The sequence below is a fragment of the Myotis lucifugus genome, unplaced genomic scaffold (genome assembly GCF_000147115.1).
Source record: "Myotis lucifugus unplaced genomic scaffold, Myoluc2.0 scaffold_127, whole genome shotgun sequence".
NCBI classification, from domain to species: Eukaryota; Metazoa; Chordata; class Mammalia; order Chiroptera; family Vespertilionidae; genus Myotis; species Myotis lucifugus.
The window spans coordinates 3,152,347-3,175,221 of NW_005871175.1; the positions used below are offsets into that span (position 1 = coordinate 3,152,347).

At 37.3% G+C, this 22,875-nt stretch overlaps 1 protein-coding gene across 2 annotated transcripts in view; it reads left to right on the forward strand.

Moving 5' to 3' along the window:
- Window positions 1–22,875, forward strand: part of SCFD2 (sec1 family domain containing 2) — a 315,517-nt gene that overhangs the window by 18,912 nt on the left and 273,730 nt on the right. For both annotated transcript variants that reach the window (XM_023758303.1, XM_006093976.3), the window contains one exon: window positions 13,048–13,175. In XM_023758303.1, coding sequence (XP_023614071.1) covers window positions 13,048–13,175 — 128 coding nt within the window. The remainder of the gene's footprint in view (window positions 1–13,047; window positions 13,176–22,875) is intronic.

The window sequence follows — 22,875 nt, forward strand, 5'->3', positions numbered from 1 at the left end:
AAATAGTGAAGAATAAAACAAGACTGTAAATCATTTTAACAAATCAAGTTTTCCCAATTTAGTATATTTGGAACTTCACACATATATGTATATAAATACAATGGTGTCACCCGTGGTGAAATAGATGAATAAGAGTCTAGAATCACTATAGAATAATAGGTTATGCTGATGTTGAAATGACCCTTCTTCATGGAGTGGAATGGCAGAAGGGGTAAAGCGAACAGATGAGTTTGCTTCTAAGAGCCTTTATAGAACTGTCACTAACTCTTTATCTTAGAGTTTCTTGACACATGAACTAATCCTTAACTATCTAAGTCTTGAATTCAAGCCAAAACACACAGATGTAATCCAGCCTAAAGTAGAGTTTCCCGGTGGAGCAAGTGCTGGCCTTTGGAATGGGTCATGAAAGTAACTTAAGGAACTCCAAAGTATATCTTTCAGAGTTAGAAAAATGTGCACAGAGGGGATGTGTGTTTGGTTTTTTTAAGTAACCTAATGGTGTTAGTGATTTAAAATTCTCATATTGAGTTAATCTGTTTTATGCATTAGGGATTCATATGAAAAAGTCTCTCCTGTGCTTAATTGTTTGCCAGGAGGAAATTATTAAAGTTTGTGTTGATTATGGTATTGCCATTAACGAGCTGGTAGAAAGTAGGAATAAAAAATGTTTATCTGTACTGTGATGAAGTTTAATTACCCCGAATTATTTTATATAATGATTAAACAGCTTATATATTAGGTTTTGGTCTATTTTAAAAGAGGTTTCATGGGCAAATGGCAGTGCTGAATGAGGGTATCTTGAAGGAAGAAATGATAAACTAGAGTATTCCTTGGAAAGAGATGAAACCTCGATTACATATCAGTTGGAGAGTGTTCTTTTATTACTTTGAACATTATAAAGCTAGTGTGAAATTGTTTATCCTGGAATTAAATGGTGTTTTACTGGGGATTTTTATTTAGTTTTATTAACACATGGTTATGATTTCTGCACTGTTAAAGACATTCTAATATATTTATAATCTGGAACCAGTCACAGAGATACATTTTGTAGTAGCTACAGATTGATACAGAAGGATCATGCATTTTGGGGGGGCCATTTTTTGTTTTCTAATGAAAATATATAATACACAATATTATTATGCTGATAAATAAGTTATAACAAAATTTGTCCCAGTAGAATAAAACAAGTTAAATTTATATGGTGCTTTATTCTTGTGAACAAATTAATGAAAATCACTTTTCTGTAGTGCAAGAGATATATAATATTGGTGAGACTCGACGGGGTAGATACCAGATTTACTCACAGAACAAGTTGCATCAGGGTTCATGTTTTTTTCCATTCTACTCTGCTTCCTCCCCAAAATGTACTCCAATGTGATATTTTAGTTTAACATTTTTGAAGTGATCTTATCCTTTCCCACAATGTACTTCAAAGTTATGGGAACATTCTTTAACAAATATGACAGTGTATAAAAAAACACTCCTTAAAACAATCTCCTTTCATTCGTTGAACCAAGAGAGGCTGTTTGTATTGATGTGATTATTTGGTGTCCTTAATAGCTCCTGTGCAGTTTTTATTTTCTAGTCATTACTGTAGTATAGTGGCTTTTCCACAAAAACTTCATGGCCTTGAACAGGTATTTAATTTCTCATGGTCACAGTTTTCTTCTCTGTAAGAGAGAAGCACCCTGGATGATTTTTAAGGAAACTTTAATTATAATTTCTCTTACTTTATAATTTCCTTGTGCTATGTTCAGATAATAAACTCCAGAACATGAATTATATAGGAAAGTGGTTTTATATTTGTTTAATTCACGGCTGTATCCCCAGCCCCAAGAACAGGGCCTGGTGTATAGTGGGCACTCAAATTTGTTGAATAAATAAACAAAAATACAATATAAGGACATTTAATAATAAGAAATGGATGGATTATATTCTCATAGTGTGGTAATATTTAAAAGTTAAATTTTAATGCACACTTTGAAAAGATTATAGTTTTAAAGTACATTTAAAGACTGGCTCTTTATACACATATTTATTCAGCTGTGCAAGTAATAGTAAATCTGCTTCTAACCCTCCATGGGTAAAATTAGTGGCTCTCCATTGCCCTTTGGGTAAAGACTAAAAATTTTGCCTTGTTTTAGAAAGCATTCTTAGATCTGCTCTCTGCTTATTTTTTCAGCCTTTGTCTTCTTCAGTTTTTCCTCCTTTCCTGCCTGCTCCCTAATTCCCCTGCCCCTTCATGTTGACACTCTTAACTATAGCCACACTAAATTTATTTCAGGTCCTCAATGTTCTCCTACCTTTTGGTCATCCTACATGTTGCCCTTTCTTTCCTTTCCTTTCCTTTCCTTTCCTTTCCTTTCCTTTCCTTTTCTTTCTTCTTTTCTTTCTTTCTCTCACTTCTACCTTTGTCTTTGCTTCCATAGATAGCACCCTTTATTTCTTAATTCAGTTCATAGGGCATTATATTATAACTAGAGGCCTGGTGCACGACATTTGTGCACTGGAGGGACCCCTTGGGGGCTGTCCGACTGCCAGCTTAGGCCCACTTGGGCATCCTGCGAGGGGTCCTTAGCGCTGCTGTAGAGGCGGGAAAGGCTTCCGCCACCACTGCTGCGCTCGCCAGCCATGAGCTTGGCTTCTGGCTGAGTGGTACTCCCCCTGTGGGAGTGCACTGACCACCAGGGGCAGCTCCTGCATTGAGCGTCTGCCCCCTGGTGGTCAGTGCACATCATAGTGACCAGTTGTTCTACTATTCAGTCAATTTGCATATTAGCCTTTTATTATATAGGATTATTAGTTTAGTGTCTGTTCTCTCCAGCTAGACTTTAGAAGCTCGCTGAGAGATCTGTCTCTGACTTGTTCACCCTTATACACTGTTGCACCAACAGTGCCTGGCACAGCCCAGGGCCATGGTGTATTGGTGGCCTGAGTGCACTGCCACCCATTGGGCCCAGAATGCTGACATTATGGTAAAGCCAGAAAGCTTCTGTCTTTAATGCCCTCTGATCATTTCCACTCCCAAGTCAATAAAATAAACTTTATTTAATGATATATAATTTGAATTAGTGACAAATGTTATAAATAAAGTAAAATAAAACAAGTGGAATTTGGATAAGGAGTGGTTAAGGTGGTAAGCCTTGAGCTCTACCTAGTATAGGACTGGCATTTGATAGGGGCTCAGGTAACATTTGTTGAATGAATGCGACCTAATCAGTGAACATCTGGAGGAAGAGGGTTCTAGGCAAAGAGCAAAGCAAATACAAAAGCCCTGAGTTGGGAATGCACTTAATCCCATTGAAGAGGTGGAAGTCAGGCTGAAGCCTAATAGATGAAGCTGAGATGGTGAGAGATAAAGTTGTAGATATAATATAAAAATAAAGAACTTAGATTTTACTGTAATATTAGTAGGAAGTATGGAATGGTTTTGAACAGGGGAATAATATACTCTGATAGCTTTAGGAAGTCACAAAGCTATCATTAATTCTTGCTTGGGCTATGTGGTAGCCTCTCACTCAGACCTGAGATCCATTCTATACAGTGATGCCAGAGTGATCTTTTAATGTAAACCTGATTAGGTCAGTCTGTTGCTGAAGACCCTTTAGTTGCCCTTGGAAAAAAGTCTATAATCCCTAATGTGGGTTACCAGGCCTTGCATGATTTGTCATGAGCTCAGGGCAGGGTCATATTAGATCTTCATATTCCATTCATACTTGTTTTCATTTCCTTGCAAAGGTCTCAAGTTCTCTTCTCATGACATCTACCCATGATGCTACTCCTGCCTAGACTGCTCTTACTCCATTCTTCAACTGGCTACTTCCTACTCACTTTTCAGGACTTACTGTCACATCCTCAGCTTCTCTCTGACCTCCACTCACACACCCAGACCAGGTTATGTATTTTACGCTCTCAGAGCTCCTATTCTCTGCTTCTGTCACCTCTGCAGGAGCATGCTCAGTTCCAGCTTCCCTGCTAGATTCCTAGCTCCCCAAGGGCAGGTCACTGGAGGTTGCTAGCACCTCACTGAGTGCCCAATACATAGGAAGTGCTCATATTATGAAAGAATGAACAAACCTAGAGAGTAATATGCCAAGTGAAATAAGCCAGCCAGATGAGAAATACAGTATGATTTCATTTATATGTGAAATCTAAAAAACAAAACAAACAATACAAAACAGAAACAGACCCATAGATATAGAGAACAAATGGATGATTGCCAGAGGGGAAGAAGGGTTAGGGTAGGAACAAAAATTGAAGGGAAATAAGAGATGCAAATTTCCATTTATAAAGTCAATAGGTCACAGGGCTATAATGTACAGCATAGGGAATATAATCAATAATATCATAATAGCCTTGTACAATGGCAGATGGTTACTAGACTTATGGTAATCATTTTATTACATATATTAATGTAAAATAATTATGTTATACACCTGAAATGAACATATATATTAACTATATTTATTGTTTTAATTTATCTTTCTTGTTGAAAGTATTACAGATGTCCCCCTTTTTTTCCCATTGATTCCACCCCCCCTCCCTAGGCCTTTACCACACTATTGTCTGTGTCCATGGGTTATGCATATATGCATATAAGTTGTTTGGTTAAGTTCTCCCTACTGCCTTTCCAGTGCCACGGGTTTACTTTATTGTTCTTTTGTGTTTATCTGCTTTCTCTCCTATTGAAATGAAGGTTAGCAGATAATTTTGTTAAAGATGAGGTAATTGTTTTAAAAAGAAGTCAAGAGGAAAGATGACTGTTGAAACCTCTATGAATAATTTGATTAACAAACCTACATTTAGAGCTCATTAAGCTAACCACTGATGGAAGCCATTATTTCCTGCTGGGAAACACTATGACTCAGATTGCTGTCTGTTTAAAATTAGTTGAAAATGTTTGTTTGTTTTTTATTTTGTTGCTAGAGGCCCGATGCACGAAATTCATGCAAGGGCCTTGGCCCCCGCCCCCGCCCCCACCTGCTGCAGCTTTGTCTGGAAGGAAGGACATCCAGAAGGATGTCCGGTCTAATTAGCATATTACGCTTTTATTATTATAGATCATTGTATTTCTGTTGGAATACTGTGACTGCTCTTACAAATCCTGTGAGTAAGCTTTACTTCCTGAGCGTGCCTTGAAGAAACCATTTCTCTGAGTTTAGTCACAAGATAATGCTATTCATTCACATTTCACCCTCAGTCTCTTAATTGCATGCCTTTCATTTGATTGAAGTATCATCAGGATTCAACATTCAGCCACATTTTGAAAGTTAATGCTGTCTCATTTATATTTTATTTGGTGACGACTATCCTGTTAATTTCTAGCAGACTGCACTTGACATTTCATGCAGGCCAAACCAAAGTAACTCTAAGATTTCATTCATAATTGAGTAATTCTGGTGAATAAAGAGCCAAGAATTAACTGAAAGAACCATATCTTCATATACAGAAGTCCTCTGAGACTTTAAAAAAGTTAATTGTAGCAGGTTATTGTGCTTATATTCTTGGCCTGTAGTCTTCTTCAAACTGGACAATTTGCTATAATAGTTTGATTTTTAAGGATACAAGATTATCAGTTTATCCAAAAAGAACATACATTTAATATGTATTTGACATGTAGTTACTGACCATGTTGAAACTAATTCCATTTCATAGTAACAAAATGGATATTTTCATAGGACAAATATTCTATTCTATTATTTGTTTCAATAGATTCCTTGAAACATACAATATAAAAGTAGAACATTTTTCTCAGTTTTATCAGTGATAAATCATTAGAGGCTATTTCTCCTTTTTTCCCCCAAAATATAATGAATATTAAATAAGATCTAGATTGGAGCCCTAACCGGTTTGGCTCAGTGGATAGCGCATCAGCCTGCGGACTCAAGGGTCCCAGGTTCGATTCTGGTCAAGGGCATGTACCTTGGTTGCAGGCACATACCCAGTAGGGAGTGTGCAGGAGGCAGCTGATTGATGTTTCTCTCTCGTTGATGTTTCTAACTCTCTATCCCTCTCCCTTCCTCTCTGTAAAAAAATCAGTAAAATATATTAAAAAAAAAAAGATCTAGATTGGAAATAATACGTCAGGGCAATTTAGACTTTTTTTTTTTTTTTTTGCCTTTTCAGTTGTTTAAATGATATATGTGCAGAATGATTTAAAATTCAGGAACGTCTTCTTGGAGAGAAACATTTAAAGAAGAGAGTTGAATAAAAAGGGCTGGGGGGCGGCAAGGGGGGGGTAAGAGATCAACTGAAGGACTTGTATGCATGCATATAAGCATAACCAATGGACATAAGACACTGGGGGGTAGGGAAGGCCGGGGAATGTCAAGGGGGGGGGGGAGAAGGAGGCATATGTAATACTCTTTGTAATACTTTAAGCAAAAAAAAAAAAGTGATTGGCATTATATAGCAAAGTGACTGTCAATGGCTTATAGTGACCTACAAGGGGAATAGTATGATACTGTTTAAAACAGAAAGTGTTCAAAATCCTGAGAGCAAGTTTTAGCTGCTTCATGAGTTACTATGGATTTATTTCACTATTCGCCCTATTACATTGTCTTATGTGGGGCCCACTTCTGAACTTAAGGGGAAGATAGTGGATATAATAAGGATTTGAAAAGAAAATCATCATGAAAAGTTGAAAATAATTGACATTCTACATAATTGATGCTCTTTGATGAGTTGCATAATACAAACATGGCATAGTACAGTAGAAAGCTCATTGGGCTCAGGAGCCAGTTACCTGGATATGAGTTCTGGTTTTGCCATTTACAGGTTGAGTGTACTTAAGTAAAAACAGTTGGCTTCTCTGAGGGTCTTTAAATTGAGTCAGGGATAATGGTTTAGTTCATGAAGTTAGGATCAAATGAGTTATAAGAAGTTGTATTGTAAATCCTGAAATGCTTCTAAAATAGAATGTAGTGATGGTATTTAAAATTATTTTTTAGTATTACATTTTATTTACCTTTCAAAAATCTTAAATTACTCATGTAAAAAAGAGAAACACTGTTTTTGGGTGGACCTGATTGTTAAAAAGATGTTATCCAGCTGTTCATAAACTTAAGAGAAAAGACTAACCCTAAGTAAGACTAAGGTTTACAGTAGAGCAAAAAGGGTTTAGATTAGGTATAAATAGAATCTAATAGCAGTTTGATTTGTTTAAAATAGTAGTGTTTTTCTCAAGCATATTATAAAACTTTCTTTGGATGCCTTCAAAAATTCAAAATAGGTTTTCATCTGTATTGGGTTAGGTAGTGTCCTGCTGCAGATATAAGGGTGATTAATTTAATATTACCTCTAATGTTCACATTACCGCAAAAGTTGTGCATCCACTTTTTAAGTCAGCCTGGAAATATTTATGGAATCGAACTCCTCATAAAGTAACAATTCTAGTTTTAGTTTTTAAAAATATATTTTTATTGATTTCAGAGAGGAAAGAAGAGGGAGAGAGAGATAGAAACATCAATGAAGAGAGAGAATCATTGATCTGCTGCCTTCCACATGCCTCCCACTGGGGACCGAGCCCATAACCCAAGCATGTGCCCCAAACGGGAGAACTGTGATCTCCTGGTTCATAAGTCGTCGCTCAACCACTGAGCCACATCAGCTGGGCAAAACTTCTAGTTTTAAAATATCCTGTTGGTTCAGTCTACAGAATTTCAGTGTAATTAAATTAATGGGTCAGGAAGCTGGCCCAGAAGTCATTGCTTAAAAATCTTCATTAAATTGACTTACTATAGCTGCAAGTCTCTACTCTATATCAAAATTCTTTACATCAACATGCCATTATAAAGGGATTGCTTAAATTGAAGTTTTCAGTCTTTCAATGGATATCATAATGAATTCTGCATTATGAAAATGAAGCTACTGGCAGTAGTTATCCATATGATTATACAAGTTGATGAAAACGACTAATGTGCTTCTAAAACAGGTTTCCTCCTATATTTTATGAGGAAGTGCTGACCTTTGATTTTTTTAATTTTTTTTTTTATATTTTATTGATTTTTTACAGAGAGGAAGGGAGAGGGCCAGAGAGCCAGAAACATCGATCAGCTGCCTCCCGCACACCCCCCACCGGGGACGTGCCCGCAACCCAGGCACATGCCCCCAACCGGGATCGAACCCGGGACCTTTCAGTCCGCAGGCCGACGCTCTATCCACTGAGCCAAACCGGTTTCGGCTGATTTTTTTAATTTTAAAAAAATATATTTTTGTTGATTTCAGAGAGGAAGGGAGAGGGAGCGAGAGAGATAGAAACATCAATGATGAGAGAGAATCATTGATGGGCTGCCTCCTGCATGCCACCTCCTGAGAAGCAAGCCTGCAACCTGGGCATGTGCCCTTGACTGGAATCAAACCTGGGACCCTTCAGTCTGCAGGCCAATGCTCTATCCACTGAGCCAAACCAGCTAGGGCTGACCTTTGATATTTTTTATTACTACTACTGCTGCTGCTATGTTTATTGATCACTTAATATGTGCCAAACATTGTTCTAGGTGCTTCAGATATATTAGTGCATTCAATTATCATAATAACCCACTGAAACTATTACCATCCCCAGTTAACAGGAAACATGTACAGAGAGGTTAGGTAACTCTCTTAGGGACATAGAGCTAGCAAGTGGCAGAATAAGGAGAACCCTCTGTTGTTTGGTTCCAGAACCCATGCTGCTACTAGACTACAGCAATGACTACCACTAGTTGACTGCACTGGCCCTATTGTGATAGCCCCTGTGCAGTGCTTATTTCCTCATCAGGAAAATAGAGAGTTTGAACAGTTGGAGAGGATAAAGAATGATATAAAATATACCATTGTGATTATAGAATGGATTTCAATGAACTTTTCTTGACTTATACAATTCAACATCAGGAATTGATTTCATGTGAAACTTCAGTAGTGTGAAATGTCTATTGGATCGACTTTTCTGAGCATATTAGAGAAAGGCAGTGATTAACTCCCATACTCAACTCAGATGCCCATATAGGAGTATGTGTGTAAACCACCAAGCAGCAGTAACAGAGTGATTGGTGAAGACATGGGTGCAGGACACAGTAGAGTTGTCAGTAAGTATGATCTTGACTTCGGTGCTGATTATTTGGAGAACCAGAATTAGTGTATGAATATTAACAGGGTAATTTTAAACTGACCATGTGTGATGTGGCGGTTAGTAAGGTGTTTTGTACAGGAATTGGATATTAGAAACTGTCACACATATCTAGCAAATCAGAATTGCTTACGTTAAAAAAAATAATTTTCCAGGAAACATGACTTGGCATCAGTGTTAGAGATCATGGAAACTATGTATTTCTTCTAAACTGTTTTATGAGAAAAGAGCCAGAGAGTACAAGCCCCAAGTGACTTAAGTATATGTGAACAAATCAGTGTTGTGTAAAAATTATCCTATTTAATAAAGAGCTAATATGCAAATGGTCTTCACTCACTCACACCCTTGCACCGGAACTGCTCCGACACTCAACACTGGGGAGAGAGGAATGGGGATCAGCCAGGCACAAATGAGCTTGCGAGAGAGGAATGGGGACCAGCCAGGCACAAAGGAGCTTGCAAGAGAGGAAGGGAGACCAGCCAGGCACAAATGACCTCGAGAGAGAGGAATGGGGACCAGCCAGCCCGTGGCCCAGGAGAGGGACAAGCCGCCCACCCCACGGTCCCAGGCGCCAGCGGCTGCGGCTGCAGCCAGGGAGAGGGACAAGCCGCCCGCCCCGCAGTCCCCGGTGCCTGCGGCTGCAGCCTAGGTGAAGCCGCCCATCCACAGTCCCCTGCGGCTGCGGCCGGCCTGGGTGAAGCCAGCTCGAGTCCTGGGTGCCTGCGGCTGGCCAGAGGGTGGGAAGCCTGGGTCCCAGGTGCCTGCAACTGGCCGGAGGAGGGAATCCTGGGTCCCGGGTGTGGGGTGAGGCATAGGTGGTAGGGGAGCAGTTAGGGGCAATCAGGCAAGCAGGCAGAGGTGGTTAGGGGTGATCTGGCAGGCAGGCAGGCTAGTGGTTAGGAGCCAGTGGTCCCAGATTGCGAGAGGCAATCGGACATCCCCTGAGGGGTCCTGGATTGGAGAGGGTACAGGCCGGGCTGAGGGACCCCCCCGACACCCCCCCCCCCCCCGCATGCACGAATTTTGTGCACCAGGCCTCTAGGTCAGTATAATGAAGTGAATTCACCTAATTATATACAAACCCTTGAACACATTGAATTATAAGATAATACCTTTCGTAGCAATAGTAGTAGTAGTAACAACTACATAATTACTCATATTTATTGTGAATCAGGAAAGTGCTTTATGTACATTATCTTATTTAACTCTTACAACCTGTGAGGTGATCACTATTATTACCTCCATCTCATAGATGAGAAAACAGAGGAAAAGAAAGGATTAGTTATGTGCACAATGGGCTGGTCCCCATTCATTCATTTTTATTAAGTGTACCTACCACAGGCCTGGCACTGTTCTAACTATTGGGAAATTAGCAATGAGTAAAATAAGATCCTGTTTTCATAAAAGGACCTTACCTTCTATGAGGGAGATAGGCAAAAAATGGAAGCATAATAAGGTCATATGGTAATAGGATTATGTAGAACAGTAAAGTCCAGTAAAGGGGAAATGGGGGGGGGGCAGTACGAGGTTATGGTGCTGGGACGGGCTGTCATTACTCTTTTATATAGGGCACTAAGGAGGACTTCTCTGATAAGGTGACATTTCAGCAGGCACCTGAAGAGAGAGAGGGGATATTTGTAGGAAGAGCATTACTGGCAAAGGAGTGCCTAAGCTTGGAGTGCCTGAGGAAGACCAAAGAGGCCATGTAGCTACTGTGGGTGAAGAGTTCATGGTCAGTTTGAACATGGATTTATCTAACCCCAGAGCCCACATTTCACTCACCACACTGATCTGATGGGGCAACCACAGTATTTCCTAACCTACTGTGATCTTGAAGACACTTTGTCTTATACTCATGGAATAGAGGAGGGCAGTAAATATCTACTCTAGAAGTTCTGTGTACAGAGTTAATAGTATGTGAGAAATCCCTGTGTTTTGCAGAGAGGAGCTTTGGAGAATGAAAGTAGGGAAAGATTGTGTACTATAAATTGGGGAAACTGGGACTTTAACTCCCCTGCTCAGAATTTTGCAGTGGTTCTCCATTGCCTTCAGAGCTTTGGAGAAGTTAAGTAACTTTCCCAAAACCCCACAGGAAATAGACCTAGTTTTGAATGATGATAAAGACTGTGTTCACAACTGCTAAGCTATGGTACTCTTCCCAGAATGTGAAATCAAGCACATGCTCATTGGCGACCTGTTACCTACAGACTGAAGTTGACAAGCCTTGGAAAGTAATGCAGGACCCTACGAGAGTAGCTCCCACCTTCTCTTTTGCCCTTACTTGTCATGCCCCTTCCCTGGCACCTTAGCATGGAACAAAACAGTCCTCATTAGTGTTGTGTACCTAGGAATCTGCACATTCTGAAGCATCCTTCTTCCTCTTGTTTTGTGATAAAGATTTTATATATTCTTTGTGGACTTTCTTTACCATTCTCCTTCCCAGATTCAGTTATAACTTCTTCCCTTGGCTGTTTTTGGAATGTATGTATCTGTGTACTTGCTCATATTTCCAGTAGAAACCAATCTCTGAGCCTTTGCCCTCCCAGCCAGGATTAGAGCCCTCCTCTGTGCTACCAGCTAAATCTGTGCAGCATTGATCATGCCTCTTATCACACTTCTTTTGGGGATAATTTCTTTGCTTGTATCTCTGCCTCTTCTTCCTTTCAGTCATTGAAAGCTTATGCCTTGTATTTATCTATATCTCAACCATGAGAATGGGGCTTGGCTTGGAGTTTACCTGCTTATTTAAATTAAACATAGAATATTGGGTGCAGAGTTATAATGACAGTTTTGATTAGATCTAAACAAGTGGCATATGTTGAGCAGTGATGTTAGTTCAGTCAGAAAAAAAATAGATGATAATAAACAACTAACTCTTTAATGAAAGATTAGTATGTGCCAGACATTAAACTCAGCGCTGAAGTACATCATTCCATTATTCCCAATCAAATTTGAACTTAAAAGATATGTATTATTAGGTATAACTTTAAAGCTAAATTAATATCTTATTAGATATAACTTTTAAAACCAAACTTTAAAAATCCATTCATTTTCACACTATTAGCTAACTGGATAGTAAGAGATGTTAGTAGAGCTTTAAGTGAAGGAAAAAGTCCTTGGAAAGGGACAGAAGTCATCTTTGTTTCTTTATATTCAGGTTTTGAAACGTTACTACAAATGTGTATACTTGGCTGATGTAGAGGTCTTCCGGGAAGAACACTGTGCTCATTTATAATTTAAACATGGCGTGGTGCGTGAGACAGAGGGCTGTTGGACAAGTGAGCCCAGATGAGACCCTGCACAATGCAGGGCTTCTTTCTGTTATCATGGTTTATGGTGAAGGATGTGCTATCCTTCCAACCTAAGGCCCAAAGTAGATACTTAAGGCCTTGGTTACTTAGCCTAATTCTTGATTTTCATTCACTAGAAAACCTACTCATTAGGAATTCTATCAAGTGGTTTTTTAACAGGAATTCTCATTGCTAATTGCTCTGTGCTTTCCATACATGTATGTTATCTCAAATTGTTATGCTTATAATCACTGATAAATCATTTTTTGGATATGTATTAACTTTGGCTTATATAGCATTTATATATTATTGTAGCAATGTTGAACTGTACTCTGAAATACTTTAAAATGCAAAATCTAAAAAAAGTGTCATATCTAAAAAATATCATATAGTTTTCCCCCACTTCTCAAAGCACAATATAGCTTTTATTCCTCTTTTTTTTTTTGGCTTGGTTTTGTCTCCCTAATTTCTCAATATTTTGTGCTGTTTAAAATGGATTAGATAGTCTTCATTTAATCCTATGCCTAGAATCTATCAGTAGGAAAGACTACTTTAGTGCTCAAAGAAGATATTTTAGAAATTATTTTGCTTTCAACCTTTTCCATTATTTGGTAGAAATTTATTTTAAAGCTCTTTGTGGTTTTATTGCAGTGATACTGCAGCCAAAGCCCTGTGGGAAGCCTTACTGAACACCAAGCACAAAGAGGCAGTGATGGAAGTCCGGAGACATCTAGTGGAAGCAGCAAGCAGAGAAAACCTGCCAATCAAGATGAGTATGGGTAAGTGTATCCACTTCACCCAGGGTGGACAGTGACTGCAGGCTCTGAGGGAGTTCATGTAAGCCTGTTCTAATCGGTGAGCCAACTTAGCCAGCATGGAATGTAGATAAAAGTATATATTCTTTTTTTTTTTTTTTATAGTTGGGTTTTGTTTTTTATTTTTATTTTATTATTATTATTTTTTAAATCTTTATTGTTCAGATTATTACATTTGTTCCTCTTTTTTCCCCCCATAACTCCCCTCCTTCCAGCTCCCACCCCACCCTCCGCCCTCACTCCCCACCCACTGTGTTCATCCATAGGTGCACGATTTTTGTCCAGTCTCTTCCCACATCTCCCACACCCCTTTTCCCCCCAAGAATAGTCAGTCCATTCCCTTTCTATGTCCCTGATTCTATTATAATCACCAGTTCATTCTGTACATCAGGTTATTTATTCACTTGATTCTTAGATTCATTTGTTGATAGATGCATATTTGTTGTTCATAACTTGTATCTTTACCTTTTTCTTCTTCTTCCTCTTCTTAAAGGATACCTTTCAGCATTTCATATAATACTGGTTTGGTGGTGATGAACTCCTTTAGCTTTTCCTTATCTGTGAAGCTCTTTATCTGACCTTCAATTCTGAATGATAGCTTTGCTGGATAAAGTAATCTTGGTTGTAGGTTCTTGGTATTCATCACTTTGAATATTTCTTGCCACTCCCTTCTGGCCTGCAAAGTTTCTGTTGAGAAATCAGCTGACAGTCGTATGGGTATTCCCTTGTAGGTAACTGAGTTTCTTTCTCTTGCTGCTTTTAAGATTCTCTCTTTGTCTTTTGCTCTTGGCATTTTAATGATGATGTGTCTTGGTGTGGTCCTCTTTGGATTCCTTTTGTTTGGGGTTCTCTGCGCTTCCTGGACTTGTAAGTCTATTTCTTTCACCAGGTGGGGGAAGTTTTCTGTCATTATTTCTTCAAATAGGTTTTCAATATCTTGCTCTCTCTCATCTTTTGGTACCCCTATAATTCTGATGTTGGTACGTTTGAAGCTGTCCCAGAGGCTCCTTACACTATCTTCGTATTTTTGGGTTCTTTTTTCATTTTGCTTTTCCGGTTGGGTGTTTCTCGCTTCTTCGCATTTCAAATCTTTGACTTGATTCTTGCGCTCCTCTGGTTTGCTGTTGGGAGTCTGTATAATATTCTTTATTTCAGTCAGTGTATGCTTACTTTCTAGATGGTCCTTTAGCACACCATCGAGGGTCTCATTAGATTTCCTGTACAACTCATCAAGTTTATTGACAGACTCTAGAAGCCTCTTGAGAGACCTCAAAAGTGTGGTTCTGAACTCAATATCCTCCCTTGATAGTTTTGTCCTGTTTCTTTGTCTCCGCATTTTTTACGCTTTCTTGGTACACCCCCTAGTGGTCTTTGTGCGCAGTCTTGTTGTAGTTAAGCCTTGATTGTTATAGTTAATACTAGAGGGATTTGACCTCCAGGCCGACTGGCTGTGCTAATCTAGCCTTTGCCTGAGGCTATCTGGCAAATGCCTCTGTGCAGGGCTTGGGCGGGGTGGGTCCCAAGGGATCAACAGGGCGGAGGAGGGAGCAGTTATGGCTGCTCTCAGTCCGTCCCCAGGGGCTCTGCCTCTCTGTCCCAGCAACAGCTGCAAACCTCGGAGGGACCGTAGCCAGACAGTCCTGCTTCTCCCGTTTGAGTCTGGGTCCCTAGAGACTCGCCCGGATCTGGAGCTCTGAGTCTGGGGCTCCCTCCGGATTGAAACAGACAACCACGCCCTCAGCCACCAGCCCGCGCCGCGCGCACTCCGCACCTTAGTATTTCAGCACTGCGCCTCCTCTGATTCTCGGTTCCTCCTAGTTGTAGAACTTCCATTCAGCCAGCCTTCCTGTGGTTCTGGATGATGTCCGTTCCATCTTTTAGTTGTATTTTTGAAGTGGTTGTTAGAGGCAGCAAACTCCGGCGTTAATCTATGCCGCCATCTTGGTTTCTCCCGATAAAAGTATATATTCTGACTATATAAACTGTCAAAAGAGTAGACACTACTCTTGGGGCTCAACAATGACCCCTTTTCTTAGACTCAATTTTGGGAATTCTAGGAGAGTCCTTGTATACAAATAACAATTCTTTTAGTTTCTTTAGTTGATGTAGAACTATCAAAATTGGTCTGGACCACCCTTCCTTCATTCGATTTCACCCATACTTTTCCGCCTCCCCCTTTTAAAAATCCTTCCTACCTTCTTAATGTGGATGAAAACTCTTTTAGTGGTTTTGAATTAATGAATGAACTATTGTGCTAGCAAAACAATTGAGCAGACAGACATGCTTTGGCCTGACCTCTCACCTTTAGAATGATCTGCTAATTGTCCAGCCACATAAATGTTGTCCTTTCTTCACCAGGGTATTGTACATCTCATTTTTCCCATTTTCATTTTTCACCACATTTCAGCTTTGTCTTTAGTCTTAGAAGAATCTGGCTGAATGAAATTTAAGTTTTAAATAGCTTTTTTCTTTTAATATATTTTTTATTGATTTTAGAGAGGAAGGGAGAGGGAGAGAGAGAAATAGAAACATCAGTGATGAGAAAGAATCATTGATCAGCTGCACGTTCCCTACTGGGGATCGAGCCTGCAACCTAGGCATGTGCCCCTGACCAGAACTGAACCTGGGACCCTTCAGTCCGCAGGCTGATGCTTTATCCACTGAACCAAACCAGCTAGGGTATAGCATTTTTCTTTTGATTAAAAAGTCAGAGAACTAATGTTTTGATTTTAGAAAAGGAATTTGGTGGTTTACTTTTTTTGATTAAATAATTCTATTAATATGGAATGTAGATAGTGAATCTGGTTAATAGGTATAATCTATTTCTGGAAACTTTATTTCTATATTTTAAAAATGTTTTCTTACTTATAACCTGCTCTTAGATATCTAGTAAATATTAGTACATTTTACTGGATGGAATTTAAGTGTTTTTTTTTTTTTTTGCTGAGATTCCTAGCCCAAATTCTTAATTATTTATGAGTTTAAAAATCAAACTATCAAGTTGAAATGGGAGAACAAAATTTTGGAAGTAAAGGAATGTGGATGAACCTAGATTCCTAGAAGGAAATATGTTACAGGGTCATAAAATGAAAGAAAAAAAATCATGACTTTCAGTATGTTAGATGACTATATATATGAGAACTTTAAGGAACATAAAGATGATAAGAAAAGTGAAAATAACATTTACTGAGTATTTACAATGTGCCAGGTATTCTTCTAATTCTTTACATGTATTTATCTTATTTAATTCTCACAGTAATTCTGGTGAGATAGGTACCATTACTATCCTATTTTCCAGGTAAGGAAACTGGAATAGAGAAAAATTAGGTTGTCTAAAGCCTTACATATGACAAGGAACAGGACTGAAATTTATTATAGATTAATTGCAATGTAGAATATGAATCCATATCATTAAATTCTCTACACTTTGTTATATTAAAATCCATTGGTCTCTCTTACACTTTGAAAGGATCTTACACACACATTATTTTATACCATTTTTCATTGACACTTGGAAAATAATGGTTCTCTAAATTATGCACATTCTCCAGATGTTGACACATATTATACAACATAACAAAACCACATTTGTTATTATCCCCATTGATATCTTTAGAAAATCTTTAAGTATTGGGAATGTAAAGATATGGGGGCAAATACAAGTCTCCCAGAATTATGATTTTCACATGAAAATTTGACTTTAGTCTGTCAGTTGTTTTCCTTGAAGTGATAGATTTATTTCATTCATTTTTTTGGGGGTGAAATGTGTGAAGAACCAGTTTTTCAGTTGTCTTCTAGTAAAAATTTTGTGCCATAAAACAGTGTGAACAGTTCACAATTCAATCACACCAGTGCTTTTCCTTAAGGCAGTCATTGTATTTCGGTATGCACCAGAAGTACTTTTCGTATATTTCTCATTTCTTTACACAGAATACTGACACTTGCTTAAGGGTTCAGATTTATTAAAATTAATAACATTTACAGTTTCATCATGGCCATTCTGAAGTGAAATTGTCTATTTATTTAATTTGGTGCCACTGCCTTGATTGATACCTAGGTACCAGCACTTTGCCCACCATTGTTTTTGTACCATCAGTGCAAATACAGCATAGTAACAAGTTCAGGTAACATCTTAGTATTATTATGAAAATAGTTTTGATTTTTCTGACTATCTAAAAGTGCTTCAGGGACCTTGGGGTCTGTGGAACATCTTTGAGAAGCATTACTTAAAAGGATGCCATATTCTCTGCAGTGGAACATTGGCAGTTTCCTGGAGATCATTGGAATCATAGTTAGATGTGAAAATAGAAGAGGAGAAACCTCACGGAAATTTTTTCTAGACATATCCAGATCTAGAGGTAATAGACAATTATTAGATCCTTGTTGGTGATAGGAAACATAAAATATTATCTTGTTTTCAAATGAACAAGTTATTTAAATTTGCTGAATCTGTTTTTCTGTCTGCAAAAATGGGAATCTAGTACCTGTACAATTAAGTGAGATGGTTACATATATGAAGCATAGGGTTTGTGAAATTTAAGATGTTCTGTAAAAGGAGTGTATAGCCTAATGAAATTAGTTATTGCCTTCTGGGCAGGTAAAACACATTATGAAAATAATGACCAATGGTCATGTAATTGTATATGAAGAGTACTCTACCAGATCTAGGGGTGGAATTACTCTCTCTGTAGGATTTGTTCCCTGATCATCTCAGTGGGAAATATGTGACCAGAGTAATGGTTTCCAGAAGTGAAAGTAGAGGTTTGGGATTTGGTTACCTAGTGGTTATGTTGAAGCTTTCATCTAAAGGAAACATAATTTCTTAAAGGAAATATAAGGAATATAAAAATATTTCTAAAGTAAATATAAGATTGTTCATCCAGAAAGAGAAGGTAGAATGAGTGAGAAGGGGGTCGGAGGCAGAGCCTTAAGGGATACATCCATTTAGGGGTATGAAGAAGAGAATCTAGAGAAAGAGACAGAAAGAGTTTTCATTGAATTAATAAATGATAATGTTTGAAAGTGTTAAAGTCACTAAACAAATGATTTCCTTTTATACTTTATTACCTAAAACAGAGTTAGTTGCCTCTGTTCTCTTGTTCCTCGTCTGCAAAATGGGAATCTTAATTTCTAGTGACCCTTCTTCAAGCATCTACCTGTGGCTCTATATTTTTAACTTAAATTGGTACATCTTCCTTTTCTTCTTTTTCTCTCCTCTTCTTCATCGTCCTCTTCCTCTTATTAATCTTTATGTTTTCTCAACATAAGGGATCCTTAACATGAGAATTTAAAAAGCCCAACAGAATGATGTGATTAGAAGGCTGTTGGCTGCAGGGTGGAAGTTTAGGTTCTCCTGAGAACAGACATTTCTTGCCAAGTCCGAGTAGACCCACCAAGGAAATGCTTCTTCCCTGGCAGCCTGGTAGTCTGGCCCCTGGATAACAGGGGTAATCCATCTATCTCTTTCCATGCTCTCTATCTCTTTCCATATACGTTAATGCAGTGTCTAAGTCACCTCAGGAAGGCTCCATTTCCAAAGAAAGCCAAGCCATAAGTGTTTCTGGTGGTTTTATATTTCACTGTTTTGTATAACTTTCAGGGAGAGCTATTTATTTTCTATTTGTGACCCCTGGTCATGTGGCAATTACACTTTATTCTGTACTATCCTGAAAACATGTCTTGCAATATATTTCTGAACTTTGGACCCATTTGATTGAATTGATTCTTATAAATAAAATGCTCTTTTTATGTTAGTTTCTTATTCTCTCTTGGTAATACTGTAAAGATAAAAATCTTGCTACAAGAAATGTATACTGTTTAAAGGATATCCCAGAAAACCGTCTTCAGTATTTATGGTGTTATAAAAGTGGACATCAATTCCCAGCTGGGCTTTATCCAAGTTTCACTATACAGATGGCTATATATACTGACCTTCAAATCCTTATGGGAGAAGCTTGGTAATGTCTTCCCTTTCACCCCTTTAATAACTTGTTTCTGTGTGTATTGGTCATCCTGATCTTGAAATTTTTTTTCTCATGCCTGACTTAAATCTTTCCATCTGCACGTTAACCAGATTTCTTTGCCCTGTGGTCTCAATAGTAGTGGGAAGCAGGCAGTTATTCTTCTTCTGTTGCTTCATCTGTTGAAAAATAATGCTTCATCTATTGTATAAATCAGTAATAGTAATAACTCAATATTTCTAGAGAAAAATACATGTCTGTTCATTCCATATGAGGCATACATGATTTTCTTCCAGAATCAAGAGAATATTTAAAAAGTAATATCAGCACATGCTTCTAGAAAATTCCAGTTATAACATCTGTAAAATGAAAATTCAAAGTACCTTTCCTCCTCCCCAGCATCTTGCTCTTTAGTACAGTCTTTGTTTCTAATTAGAATCTTGTCTTCTAGGCCTTTCTCTCTGTAATTAGGTAGGAAAGTAGGTAAATACACATGTAAGCAAATAATGAGAAAAAAAAGGGTACATAATAATAGTTTGGCAATATAGTTTTTATTATAATTGTTTTCTCTTACTCTTATGAGGGTTTTTGCTACGCAGCATAAAATACCATAAAGAAAACAATCATACAGTTGTGCCTCATTTTAAACATTACTTGTATAGTCTAAAAATTATGTTAAATTGTTAAATTTAATCAAATTTAAAATGTATGGAGACATTGATACAACTATGGAAAACTGACAGATCAACTAAAGCTAAGTATGCACCCACCACCCAGCAGTTTCACACCTGGGCATTTCTTCAATATAAATGAATGCTTATGTCTAACAAAAGGCATGTAGTAGAATGTTCATAGCATCGTTATTTACAGTGGCCTCCAAGTGTAAAACCCAAGTCTATTAAAGCAGAATGAAGAAACTAGAGCAATAAAATACAGTAAAAAAAAGACTGAGATTTTAGATAATGTTGACAAAATAAGCTAGACACAAAAGAGTATGTATGTACAATTCCATATACATAGTGTTCAAAAGCAGACAAAGTGATCTGTGGTGATGGAGATAAGAGTAGTAATGTACCTTTGTGGGATTATTGACTGGATAAGAACACAAGGGACTCTTCTAGACATATTCTATACCTTGAGCTGGGTGGTGGTTACATGGATAGATACATGTGTCCACATTAATTGAACTGTACACTTAAGATTTGTATGCCTTATGTTTTACTTGTCACTTCCATTATACCTGAGGCTTCTGAGTCTAGAGTTACTCCTACATTCTGGCAGGTGGCTCTCTCTTTGCTGTGGTGCCTTTTCATTTATTCTAAGCAAAGCCTTTTTGGGTGGTTGAAAATAAGAGATTTATTTTTATTGTTTGTTTTGCTCCATCATTTAGTACTCTTCCATTCCTCTTTTACCTTTGATGGACTTATACTTCTATTAAAAATTTAAATATGATAAAAATGATGCTATGACAGTATTATTATATTTAAAAAGTCAGAGTTCAGTTGTAGCTATAGTTACTAGAATGTTCTCATTTCTGTTGTATCTCAGTTTGCTGGTATAGCTAAGTACAGTTATGTCTCCCAACAGAAATTTCATTCAGGTTATATTATAATATGTATGGCTTTACAGCTGTATATCTTTCCCATAGTTGAGGAAATTTGGATATGGGTTTGTCTTGGGTGATGAAAATGTTGTCAAATTATATAATGGTGATGATTGCACAACTCTGAATATACTAAAAGCCACTGAATTGTACACTTTAAGGGTGAATTTTACGGTTTTTGCATTATATCTCAATAAAGCTGCTATTTTAAAAAGGGCTCTTGGAAATAAGGCGATTGTTGTGAAAATAAAAATTCAGCCAAAGTTTAAATATAAATCAAGAAAGTTTCCTAAAATGTAGAAAGAATAAGACATTGAAAAGATAGAAAAGATAAAAGAGAGAAAGCAAAGAATAGGAAATTAGCAAAGGAAGAATGTGATACTTTCCCAGATGTGAAGAAAGCATAATCAAATTGAGTAGGCTTACTGAAAAATAAGTAGAAAGAGTTAAAAACCCTCTAACTAGACATAATATGTGAATCCTGAGTACAAGAAAATGAGAAGATCCTAAGAGCCCCAAGATGGAAAAAGGAAACTCAGCTACAAAGGAACAAGAATGAGAGTAGCACCCATTCCTCAGCAGCAGCCCTGAAAACCAGAAGGTAATGAAGCAAGGTATTATAACCAAGAATTCTAGACCCAGATAAACTATGAGGGCAAGAAAAAGCCTTTTCAGACATAAAAGAACTTTGCTTTCTGCACACCTTTTCTGAGAAAGTTACTTCAGCCTGTGCCTCTTGTGGGTTGTAGTGTTTAGCTGTGTTCTTTACTTTGAGATCCTCGGCTGGTACTTGGTGACATGAAATGTTAAAGTAATGAGAAAAAAATAACAAATGGATAGCTGTGACTTTTGTGTAATACTGAAATTATTCCCATATGCCAATTGTGTGTGAGTTAATATTTATAAACTAGAGTTTTAGCAGAATACATTCCATTTAAATATTTTAATGTACTTGGCCTTTATTATATTTGAAAAATGGTTGAAAAGGAGATAACGAAATGCTGATTTCTGGGAATGCACGTCTTAAAATACATGTTTGTTTATTCAAATTTCACCCATTGGGTTTTCCTTCATGTTTTTAAGAAAATTAATAAATACATGCAATGAAAATATTATTTCTTATAGTAAGAGTTTTTTTAAAAAATAACATGTAGTACTAAGTATGCTATTTTAGACAAAATTTCTGATGGTGGTTGTGTTTTACCATTAAAACACAGTTTTCCAATTAAATCAAACCTGGCACTGAATACTCTTTAAGACTATCAACAAAGAACCATCTATGTGTAGATACTTTAAATATATTTTAACAAGTCACAAAATAAGTTGATAGTTATAATTTATTGAGTGTATGTAGTAAGTAGAAAAATAGGCTCCAATATGCATTTGAATTCAATTATATTTAATTTTTAAAGAATCACAGACTATATTAAATCATTTTGTTTTCCAAATCTGTCCCATTTTCCCCAAAAGATAATTATATTTTAATAAGAAGTTTATATATATATATAAAATTGGTGGTTACTAAAGTTTTGTGTTTTTCTCCTAGCTAAGTTGAAATCAGAAACCTGTTTCTCTTTCTTAGAAACTCTATCAAAAAGAACAAAAAAAAAGCCTAATAGCTTTTCTTACTTGAAGACCATTTTTCAAATTTCAAGTTGTCAGTTTTCAAAAAGTTGCTGTATGTTATATAGTCTTGATATGAAATAACCCTTGTTTCTATGGTTTTAAGAAACATTTTGCAAAGCCTTCTGAGTTGACATTTTAAAATCACCATGTAAATCTACCTGGCAAGTTTTTTGTTTTTTTTGGTAATGTGAGGTATGAATAAATGTTCTGTCTATGGCTTTTTCAGCATCTGGTTCTAGCTGCTTGTTGTTTTAGTTGACACAGACTGAGGCACTTTCTCAAGTCGTTAATCTCACTGTAGCATTTTTGGTAGTCAGTGAGTTGATTTCAATATGTTTTGTATAAGGTTGTGATTAAGTTCAAGATTTTGAAAATGTTACTAGCCTATATTTTACTAGCCTATATTTTAAAACTTTTGTGTGTGGTACTCTTTTACTAATTATAATTAGCACGTTATGGATTTTTACAAAAATTT